At 39.1% G+C, this 11,948-nt stretch overlaps 1 protein-coding gene across 1 annotated transcript; it reads right to left on the bottom strand.

Moving 5' to 3' along the window:
• Nucleotides 1-290: 290 nt before the first annotated feature.
• Nucleotides 291-10,450, bottom strand: lpla (lipoprotein lipase a). Its single transcript, XM_084723106.1, has 10 exons — nucleotides 10,212-10,450; nucleotides 9,056-9,264; nucleotides 8,008-8,187; nucleotides 7,228-7,339; nucleotides 5,854-6,096; nucleotides 4,941-5,183; nucleotides 3,802-3,922; nucleotides 3,089-3,271; nucleotides 2,888-2,995; nucleotides 291-1,729 (listed from the first exon to the last, which is right to left on the bottom strand). The coding sequence occupies exons 1-10, from the start codon at nucleotides 10,312-10,314 to the stop codon at nucleotides 1,678-1,680; spliced, it is 1,554 nt and encodes a 517-aa protein (XP_084579232.1). The 5' UTR covers nucleotides 10,315-10,450; the 3' UTR covers nucleotides 291-1,677.
• Nucleotides 10,451-11,948: the final 1,498 nt, after the last annotated feature.

Genomic DNA, 11,948 nt, shown 5'->3' with positions numbered 1-11,948 from the left:
GAGCAGTCAGCCTCACAGAGATCATCTGTCATCACTGACATTTAAATATATTTGCACCTGCTTTTAAAACCTTTTATCATCTGCTACCAGGCAGGTGTTTCATATCTGATTATGCTGACGTCGGACAGAGATATATGAGGAAGTTCTTGGCCATGTTTATACATGTTCATGGCAGTGTTTCACATCCATGAAATGATGAGTGACAACTTTATCTCCAATGCAGGTACAAAATCTTTTGATGATTTAGTTATTGAATTATGAATCTAAAAGCAACGAGAGCAGTCAGAATGTTAAAATATGTGATTTAAAACTTTATTAAACCATCCTGGGCTCTTTATCTATACAGTGCACTGCATATTTCAGTTTATAAAAGTAAAATGCACTGAACAGCTGGCATGGAGACCAATTTGATCGATCTTTCCAAAGCCGTGTGCATAAAATCACAAATTGCTTCATTTATAAAAAACACAGACGACAATGGAAGCCTGCCAAAATATATTACAGCTTAATATACAAATATATAAATGTACATTCAATAAATACAATATGAAGTATTCTTGAGATGTATTATGGCTATCATGACATCACAAATTACCAAGAATTGCATGTTTATTTTTTTTAGCAATTTTGCAATGTTTGACTTTTCAAAATAAGGGCATGTTGGTAGACTGAGCATAGTCAGTGAGGTAAACTTTTGCAGGTGAGACACTGTTGACCCATTCATGAAGTAATTAAGGAGCACCTAGCCATTACTAGAACATTTCAAAAGTGACCTCTATTAAATTTCATGAAGAATGACCAAAATTTAAAAAAATGCATATCTTTGTTGGACTGCAGTCTCATTGACCTTAACATCTAAATGGCTGCAGGGGACAGAGAGCCTTTTAAAGTGACCAGTGACACAATAACCAAAACACAATCAAAGAAAAAGCAAAGTTTCAAGAGATCAGATATGACTCACATGACACATGACTCATATTAAAAAAAAAGAAAAGAAAAATTATATATATATGTATATATATAATACTGATTAAAAAAGGTATTTACAAAGACCACTGTAATTCTCTCTTCAGTAGATAGTAAATATTTCTTTGGTCCCTGTTGATTGTTGGCAATTAGTGGTTAGGTGAAGAGGGACAATATGATCATTTTGCACATTTAAAAAAAAAACACAAAAAAACATGTGCCTAAATTATGCCTATCACTCTGAATCATTTATACATTTACAATAATCCAAGTTCACATAGGCAACGAACACACCAGTTGAAAATACATCAAAATCAGTATTAACAAGTACATACAGGCTACAAAAGCATAAACAAATGATTACAAAGATAGGCAGCAAAAGCTACTAAAAGTGTAAAATTTTCAAATGTGAGCACATCATCAGAAAGGGACATGTAACATTTTCCAGCAGCAGAATTTGCGCAGTGACAGGAGAGAGCTCGTTAGCAGACTGATTTCCAGCACTGTGGATGAGGTTGTGTTGGTTTGTGCTGGGAGTTGAAGTTACGATGAGACACAACAGGAAGAAAGTCAGGAAAATGCAGCATTTAGTAGAAGTCCAGTTACTTGCAAAGGCTTTCCCAGTGTTGTGCTGTGTGCTGTCTATCTTTGGTTATGTGTGGACAGATGGATGATGTGCATGATGAGAGGGGGTTGTGTTCAAGTGCAACTTCAAGCATCATTCTGCCCAAAAAGACTGCCCTGCATCTTCAGCCTGTGCATCCTGGAAAGAAGAAAAGACAACGGTTAACATGGGATCTTCTGCTTCTGACAATAAAAAACGTGGCTTGCAAGCTCTCATTCAAGTTATATAAACAAATGTAAACATGTAAGTCTGGAGTGTGTTTTTTTTAAATAACCTTTAATAACTTTGTTTTAAAAATTTTAATTCAATTAAATAAAAATTAAAAAACAAAATTAAATGGCATAATTCCAGTGTAAATTTGATATCACTGGCACAGTTCTATAAAGTTGCATCTGACACAGTTTTGATCCGTCCTCCACAAGGCGTCATGCCCCACCTGGAGCATTTCAGAAGCTGAGTGTTTTGCCCACCTGATTTTGTTTACTTGCTCAGATTTCATTGTTTATTTTGTCTTTTTTCCTTGATGTTTGTGCTTCTATCATTGGTAAGTAAGCTACATAGTTAAATTTAATTTTTTGGGGCTGTTTTTATGATTGGGAGTCTGCACAGAGTGTTTTATTTTGAACACTGACTGGATGCTCCTGTGTCTGACTTCCTACCCTTCCTGCTCGATCTGCTCTGTGCTGCTTGACGGTGTCCATCCAAAATAGACTTGCGTATATTGTCAACAGACAGCACAGGCAGAATCATAAGTGTAAAATAAAGTACTGGATACAGTATTAGAGGCTGGCATCCATTCATTTCTAGGACAACTGCTCAGTGGTGCATGAAGCCAACTTTGGTGTCAGAACTTCTGCATATGCTTTTACATTGTGCTGCCCATACAGCAAGTGTGGTACAGAACTCCATCAGCCAAACAGCTAAGTTCCAGTTTAGCCTCCGCTAACTTGAATGTGATCAAATGATTTAATCCTGCACCTCTTCTAGACTGTCCAAATGTTACTGCACCAGATGGATCAGATTCTGACAGTAAAACAAATCATTTCATGGGAGTTGTGATGTTCAAAACTTTGTCACTTCCTTCACAATGTAAGTCTATGGGGGAAATTACTTTTTGGGCCAGAGCATCACTTGACATTGTCATTACACAGTTTGGCCAGTAAAAGCCCGGTGCTCTTCCTGGGGGTTTGGGTGGAATCACAAGCATTGTCTAGAATGGCCACGATCAGCTCCAGCGGCCATGCCCAGTGGAATAAAGCAGTAATTCGTTATAACGGAAGCTTCTCTCCAACTTACCGTTTCTCTTTACGACTCCTGTTGTCTTCTCTTAACCTGACAAAGACTGCATCTTCTCCTCCTCTGACGAGGTAGGCAAACTCTCCTTCCTTGGCACTGAAGATCACCCTGAAATCACACAGGAAAAAAAATTTAAACACCAGTCTGAAGTACATAAGTGTCTTGATAATCATATGTTTGCAGTGGTGACTAAGAACTTACTTGGACTGGGTCTCTCCAGACTTGATGCGCAGTTTACGGATGTGGAACTTGCTGCTGCCCCACCAGTCTGACCAGCTGATGATGGTGTCCTTCTCCCAGCGCAGCTTCACGATCATCAGGTCTCCGATGTCCACATCGGTGGTGAGGAGGAAGGACAAGGTGGTGTTGCCGTTCAGGTCCGACCTGCATGGTGAGACACAGAGCAAATTAGCTGCTCCGCCTGCACTGTCCTCTACATGGAAGCCTCTCTTTAAAACTCAGTTTTGTTTTTAAATGAAACCAAGATTAGTTTTAATTATGTTGCTCCAAAACTTTAAACTCCAACTGAATTAACTTTAAACTTATACTTGCGAATGTTTATTTAACTATTTTTAACAGTTAAATAAATTGTTAAACTGTTTAAACCCTTTTTTTTTAATAGCGGTGTTATGGATTGAGCAAAACAATTCTTTGCTGGGCCATTATGAGTAGGCTAACTAGGCTAAACAACTTTTTTAGTTAACTCTCAAACAATGCAATGTTTTTTTCTTGTTGTTTTTGGTCACCTTGTAAATAATAATGCTTAATTTTAGATCTACTCATTTTAAACCAGCTTTGGTAAACTTTATAAGAACAACTCGGTCTTAGAGTCAGAATAGTTGACAATCTGCCCCCTTTTTCTTCTTTCCGCATGAATGTTAAAATGACTGTGGTGGACTGTTTAATGTACGTACAGGACGAAGGGAATGTCCTCCTTCTCAGCGTGGGTTCCATACAGAGAAATCTTCATTGGCTGTTCCTTGAAGCTCATTTGGTCCTTACTGAAGACATGCACCTTCACTTGGTAGTGGAAAACTACAAGGGAGGAAACAGACAGTTAAGTGGGGGGCCACTCTCCCACGTCTCTCATACCATACCACTACTTAAAGTTGGTTTAATACTAGAAAAGCCCTTTATGTAAGCTTGATCTTTCTCTGTCTTCATGTGACTGTCACAGTGTGACATGTAACCACAGAGATTTGTGCTAAATCCTGGTTGGTTTCATTCACAAATCTTCATATATAATCATTACAATACTATAGAACTATTTACTAAACATGCTAATATTTTCAACACGCCTTTGAACATCCTTCACACCTTGACTTGTACCAAACTGTAACTCTTAAATAAACTTTTCAATTATGAGTGTATCACATACAGCAGTGTCACATTACGTTAGCATACCCTGAGCAACTAAAATACCCATGACCTCTTCTTCATGTGACCTCCTGAATATTTGCTACTTGTTGTACATGCCTGCCTGCATTACGTGTTAAGAATTTCCCTGAAAAGTGTGCGTAGTTTTTGTGTTCAACACTAAGTGAACTAATATTATGCTGCTTCTAAAATGCAGCACCTCAGTACACGTACAGCTTTTGGAAATTTTAGAGATTTGAGTCTCCTGGCCTCTGTGCTTGATTTACCTAACTGTATTTTATTTTCATTTTACATTTAATTATCTTATCTATAAGATTATCCTCTGTAAATGTGTAATGTTTTAATGTGGTATTGCCTTTTCCCTGTTCTCTGTATCTCTTTGTTGTTTCCCTTTTCTTTCTTTTTGTAATTGATTCGATCTCATTGTAAATGAGGGCTTCCCCTCAATGATCTCTAAGTGAGCTCCAAGCAGCCATATTCACACTAAGTACAATAACAACAGTAGCTCATATACTGAGGATTACACCAGTTAAGGTATGTGCATGAGTTAACTCAACTCTAATCCTCACTAAAGTACACTGACCCAAACAGATTTTTCTGCAGTAGTTCAATTCAATTCTTCTCTTCTCTAGCCCTAAAAGTCCCTCTTATACATGTCATTTGTACTGATCTTTACCTTTGTAAGGCATCATTTCACGGGTCTTGAGGTACATCTTGGCACTTCGAGTCATGCGAACCTTGTTGATGTTGTAGCCAAGCGTGTTGCAGCGGTTCTTTCTGCAGCTGAGGCACAGACCCTTGTTGAAGGATTCTTTGGAGCTGCAGCGGTAGGCCATGCTCTGCTGCTGGATGTTCAGCAGAGAGTCGATGAACAGGTGGATGGAGCGCTCATGAGAACATTTGACGAGCTGGTCCATATCTGCAGCACAGAGACAGCACATTAGCTGTGAAAACAATCTGGGTCTCCTCTCAGACGTCATCATGCGACTGAGAAAACGCCTTCCTCGTGTGTGACTTTTATGACTCCTGACATGTCAGTGTTGACATGTGAAACGCTGACCTACATGGCATTTCTCACCAGCAAAACATCATGCAAGATGTTCATTTCTGCACAAAACACGACAGGACTGTGACAAACTGTGGATCAGTGGCTGTGTCTGTTATGACTGGAGGCAAACACATTTTTAATTGTAGCCTTCAAAGCTTTTATAGAGTCAAAGTGTCTGTTGACACCATGTAAACTTACATAAACCTATCTGGAAAATTTACAACACTGCTGTTGCAATTTTTTTCACTTTAATGTGGGCAGAGATGTGTATTTATGGTGCAGTGTGTCACACAGAGGAGGTGGAGAAGACTAGCAACCCCAGGACTGAGCATCCAGAGTCCCTTACTGGCATCTGGAGTCTAATAATACGGGCAGATGCATGCCAACATGCAGGTATGTTTCTAGTTAAAGTGTTGACACCACACTGGCTGCATGACTTTACTGATAATGTGAGAGCTTACAAACCACATAATTTATTGTATATTAATTGAAACCTAAGCCAAAGCATTATTTTTCAGTGGAAGTGCAGTGGAGTACATACTTTGGAGGCCCTTGATGCCTTCTAATGCAATCCCCAGCAGTGTGTTCTGGATGTCGCAGCCTGGCTGGAAAGTGCCTCCATTGGGGTAAATGTCGATATGGCCCACTGGTCTCTGGATGCCAATGCTGCGGTCCGGGGAGCCCCTGGTGTTGGTGTGGAGGACGTCCACAAACTGGGCGTCATCTCGGGACAGGGTGTTCTGGTTGTCTGCATGCTCAAAGGTGGGACCAGCAGGATCCAGACCTAGAAAAAAGGACAAATTCAGATTTCACCGTTTGACGAATTTGTTAAGCACAGTTCTCTATAATTAAAGAGTGCGTAAATTAGGATAGACACACATAAAATAATAAAGAAATGTCTCTTAAATGATCTCTGCTATGGACTGATCTATCTATAAAACAGTACATTCTTAAAAACATGTGGCCTCTTTTCTCCACGTGCAGCTCTGCAGAACCACTGAAGCTCAGAACAATGTGAACCAGTGATTGTGGGATCTTAATGGGCTCCTGCCTCGGATCACAGTAAACATACCATTATTCTAAGCAGGTCAGAGATATTTCAAAGCTGGATAAACTTCATAGAGACAAATAAGCGGGATTGGACCCTCTAACTGGCACCAACTAGCTACATGCACACATACAATACGGTCTTGGAATGTAATAATAGAAAGAACATATTTCATTGGTGTGCTGTGTTGTTTTTACAAGCAGCGATGGAAATAATAGTGCCCATAGGCCTACAGCCGATTACATTGCAGTATGGTATGTTGGCATGCTTGAGTTAATTGGCTCAGAGAGCTTTGAGTTTAGAAATTTAAAGTGTCATTACAAATTGTCATAACTGGATTGTTGCTGTCTGTCTGTGACTGAGTCTGAAAAAAAAAAAAGTTGAGGTATGTTTGTAATGTTTGGGTCTCAGGAGAGGTTTCACTTCAAACAATGCATGCTGGGAAGTTTGCTAATGTGCTGATCATAATTCTTTAGAATCTTAATTTAATAAACTGATTGAACGCTACACAGTACATTCATTCAAACCAAAACAAGTTAGAAAAACTCATGTTTTTAAGTTGTTTGTAAGTATAATTAAGTTTAATTAAGTTCAAGTTTAACAAATACAACTGTTTATTTACCTTAAGTGTTTTTTCTAATGAACAGATTAATAATAACTAAAAGGAATTTGAACTTACAGATAGCAGTCATTCCTTTTATTCATTAATTCATGCTTAAATAGAGTAGTATATAATCGAAAAGTTTACTCTAAATGTGACTCAACCAAACAGAACTGAGAGTTATAGTTTTCAAAATTAACTGTATCCATGCTCGTACAGTTTATCTGTTCTGTAACATAAGCAGATGTCTGTGCTGTTGTCCTCACCTGTGATCCTGCTGATTTTATGGTCGGTGAGATTTCCAGCGATTCCAGCCACATGTGCTCCCAGACTGTATCCGAGCAGATGAATCCTCTCCCAAGGCAACTGCAGCTCGCTCTGAAAGGGAGGAGATGGATGAGATGTGCCAGACAGACATGTTGACTTGACTTAAAACCATTTAAAGTGAGTCCTGCAGACTTGCTGGAGGGATTAAAACTAATAGCCGGCTATACCTGGCAAAGCTACAGCAACGCTCTGCTCAAGTCTGAACAGAGACTGGGACTTCATCCAAGACAAGGATAAATTTGTGCAATTTTATGCTTTGCCAAATCTTTAAACGTGGAGGTCACGTAAACAAAAAGGACAAATAAATGGAAGCATTATTCATGCCAACAGCCCTTTTTGCCTTAAAGTCACTCAAACAAGGGAAGCACTCCACTAAACACTGATCCTTGTAATGAGAGGCTGCCGCGAGCCACAAACACAACCATAAAATGCCTTTATAGGGCGTTTAAAATCATAACCAGTAGGACAACATATCGGCAGCATAAACACAAGGCTGGGTACAGAAATATTTTTACGTTATTATCTACAAATATGCCACAGATTCACCAGCTGCTCTAATGTCTTTGCTGGCAGATTGATGTAGAGTGCTGCCATAATTTGGTCATCCAAATGCAGTAGGCCAAATCCACTTGTTAACAAAGAGGATGTGGAAAACATGATCCAGCTGTTAGCCAGCTGTTGGCTGGCTTGACTGGATATTGTCCAACAAAAACACTCACTTGTAGCCAGGTAACAAACTTGGCGACGTCACGGCCCACCAGTTTGGTGTAGGCTGCAGAGGTCGGGTAGTGCTGGTTGGCGCGGGTCAGCCAGTCCACCACAATCACATTGGCACTGGGCTCACGCTCGTAGAGGGCAGACACCAGCTTGGGCACCCAGCTCTCGAACATTCCTGTTACCTACAGGAACACACACATACGGTCACACACAATTCTTGTCTTTTTTCACACATATTTCTGAGGTCAGCCGCAGTATGGCGTGATTTATTCTGGCCATAGCCCTCGTTCTGTGTCCTGGAGAGAAGCCAAGGCGTCATCAGGTTCAAATCTTGTTGCATGACTGGCTCTAAATCACATTATGGAAAGAGATGCATGGACTGTTTGCTGAACCAACTCATTGCCCTCAGCTTGTTTGCAGCGAAATGTGTATTTATTGTTTCATCTCACAGTACCGTAATGTAATTCATGGATGCTAATCAGTTGGGACTTAGCTCAACATTTATGATCAGTTTATTGGTTAACATTGCATTGGCAAGGCTCAAACTTTGCCTACTTTATGTTCATGCAACAGAACATTTTATAGCATTATTCCAGCTGGTACTTATGGTATAATTTCACTACATCAGTATCTCAGAGCCAGGAGGGGATTTAAAGAAGAACTATGCACATTACCTTCAAACACATTACACATATATATACTTAAATAACATGTGAGGCATTCATTTGATATGCCAATAAAGCCTGCTATGATTTTCATATGATCTTCTATAGTAATGCATGCTGGTGACAACTGTGCATGAAAGTCCTCTGCATCTCTTTCTTTTTTCTTTTTTACTGACTTAAAGTTTTTCTTAAAATCTGTCACGTTCTGTAAATTGTTCCTTGAGTTTGTCTTTGTTCAAAAAGTCCTTTGTGTTTTCTGCATCTGGTTAGAAAGCAGCATTAGTTGGTCAGAAAGTTCTTGTATCACTTGAACTTGACAGTGCTCTGCACCTTTCTGAAACTTCTTTCAGATTCAACTTGACATGAAAATCACTGTCTGACATACCGTCCAGCCATGTATCACGATGAAGGTCTGTGTCTGTGAGTCGAATTCACATTCTGTGATGGTCTCCGGCTGGCCGGCCACCAGGTAGCACATGTCATCATCTGGGATCTCTGCTGTGCGCAGGGAGAACTTGGACACAATGTCAGTGTAGTCTGTGATCCATTCAGTGGTGGTCAGCAGGGGAGTAGAACCAGTGATGGTGGCGTTTACTGTTACAACACACACACAAACAGCAGAAATGTAAAGGAGTGCACACACAATCAGCAATTCTGTGCAGGAAAAAAAGTTAATTTATAACATTAGTATTACGCCTTCCAGCTCTGTGCATCCATACAACAATGAGGCAGCAACTTGAAAGACTGTTTTAACAAAAATGTACTTCCAGAGGACAAAATAAACACCTGAAATTAGTACCAACAAAAACAAGAAAAAAATACATGCAAACTCTGAAACTTTCCTGCTCTTCTCAGTTACATTAAGTGACCATTAATCTCACCAGTCTGACTCAGTCAAGCAGTAGGGGAATAGAGCATGGCAGTGTCGCCCCCTTTTGTCTCCACTGCATTTCTACCAGCATAAAATTAATTAATCCTCCAAATATTGTTAAGGGTCTGGATTTTCTGAACAGAGATTCAGTACAGCTGCACTGATTAAATCCGGATGATTACCTCTAAACGAATTACTTCAGGCCAGTGCAGTTACACAAGCTGAAATGTCTCAAAAATTCAAGCATAGCTGCATGGTTTTAAGTGGAGAAATGTCATTAAAAACAAGAAAATGTGTTTATAATCAATCAATACGTGATAGAATATTTTTCTGTTTTAACCTCGAAATTAATGTGATTTTTATTCCAATTTAAAATACTATGTTTTACAATGTTAATTTTCTCCTTTAATCTCTTTTTGAGACAAAAGGCCTGCAGCAGCAGCAGTGGCGGCTGTTCTTCATGCACACATGGACATGAATGGTATGAAATGTGATGCAGACCTGCAGACCTGCAGAGCTGTGAACGCGTTGCACGGGGGTTACTCCCGGTCAACACGGAACAGCACGCATTAATTAACCTGCTTTCCACAAATGTTTACTTCATTAGAGCTGCGGATGAATCGTGAAAATAACGTGAATCATAAAACACACACTGATAGGTCGCTCTTACCAAACACAGCGCTGCTGGTGGGTTCAGGATCAGAAGAAAAAGTTAGAAAGATTTTTCCCAAAATTATCCAAAGTGTAAAAAAACTGATATTTTCTTTTCCCATATTATTGAGAAGTTTTATTCTCTAAAAGTATCCTGAATTTTAAAAAAAAAAGTTGTCTGGATGTCCGTTGTAAATCCAATCGTGTGCTTTAAGTGAGAAGGTGGCCAGGAGTTGCGGTTTACGAGTAAATTTTCTTATGGTCTGTCACAGATGCCGCTCCAAGTCATCTTTATGGGTGGCTCATTTGAATATTCAAACACGATTGGCTGAAGGTTTGAGGGGCGGGGTTTAAACTTTGTCCCAGCTCTGATTCATCGAAGTAAAAATCATTCACATCTTTCTCACAGAGGGAGCTGAGCTGATCCACTGAAGCGCTCAGGACTTTACATGAAGACTCATTTAAATGACAGCATTAGTGTCAGTTATCAACTATTATTAAAACAACATTTAATTAGACTGCTAGATCTTTTAAGCAGTTGGAGAAGGGCTGCCTCAGACTTTATACCAAATTTCATGACTCATGATAAGCTGTTGCAAAGAAAAAAGCAATCATTTATGTGGAAAAATAGACTAATTTTATCTGAAGTAGAAAAAAACTACCTAAGTAATTTCGGCTAAATATGGAAGTACATTTCCGCCAATGAAATCAAAATTATGAGATAAAAAGCCAAAATTATGAGAAATAATAAAGTTGACTTTTTATCCCATAATTATGACTTAGCACAGGGACATTTATACATTATTTAGCTTAAAGCTAATTAATGAATAAACTTGGACATTTCAAACCCAAATACTTCAAAAGTATCCAGCTCTGGATATCTGTCCATTCAGACACCGTCGTCACATTGTCACAATGCCAGAATTTTAAACTCTGATACAATATTAGTACATATATTTAAAGAAAAAAAAAAAAAAACTCGGTACCTCTTTTGTTACAGTATTTGTTTTTCTTTCTTTTACTAACAACTTGCACATGGTGGTGCTCAAAGTAACTCAACTCTGTCTGGTTTTGCTGCAAGCCAAATTTGAGACAGGACAATAAAGACTGGACTGTGGTCTTGAATGAGCACTTGGATCTTTTTTTTTAATAGTTTTGGTATTTTAAGTGGTGTAATTAATCTATATTGTAGCATTTCAAATATATGGTACTGAAAAAATATCAGAAAAGTATAAAAATATTGATTCTTTTGACAATCGGTTCTTAATGTGCCCTGAAAAACCTTGTCAGAGGCTTCTGATCCTTTTCACATTCAAGTTAGACATGATCATCTTAGACAGATCTTTTTCAGTATGGGGGTGTGTTACAAAGCCCCCTCTCTCATTGGTTGACCACTGGTGAGTCTGCAAACTCAGAACTGGATAACAAATTATACACAATGTCTTGACCCATACCATATGATTGCATGCAAAAAGTAAAGCTTGAAAAGTTTAAAATAACAGAAAGAAAAAGCGCATTCCCATCTTATACCATGACATGTGAAATGAAAACAATATGTGAGGACACTCTGTGCATTCTTTGTGGTGGCAGTTAGACCCCTTTTGCGGCACTTGGGGGCACCGGGAAGCTCAAAAACGCCACAGAAATCAAAGACACATGTGAGAACGGGCATGAGAGAAATGTGTCTGAGCACATGTGTCTGAGTTTTATGATGATTTTAATGCCTCAACACCTGCATGAGAATGCTTTACACCTC

This window comes from Lutjanus erythropterus, chromosome 7, assembly GCF_056507025.1.
Source record: "Lutjanus erythropterus isolate fLutEry1 chromosome 7, fLutEry1.hap2, whole genome shotgun sequence".
Taxonomy (NCBI): domain Eukaryota; kingdom Metazoa; phylum Chordata; class Actinopteri; order Lutjaniformes; family Lutjanidae; genus Lutjanus; species Lutjanus erythropterus.
The sequence above is the reverse complement of the archived record's forward strand: the minus strand, read 5'-3'. Positions and strand labels throughout refer to the sequence as shown.

Excerpts from the sequence above, each read along its gene's own strand:
- lpla (XM_084723106.1), bottom strand. The coding sequence starts at position 10,314 with ATGGGAAAAGAAAATATCAGTTTTTTTACACTTTGGATAATTTTGGGA. Across the intron at positions 6,097-7,227 it reads TAAAATCAGCAGGATCACAG|GTCTGGATCCTGCTGGTCCC; the intron begins GTGAGGACAACA and ends CCTTTTTTCTAG. Across the intron at positions 3,272-3,801 it reads GAGGACATTCCCTTCGTCCT|GTCGGACCTGAACGGCAACA; the intron begins GTACGTACATTA and ends CTCACCATGCAG.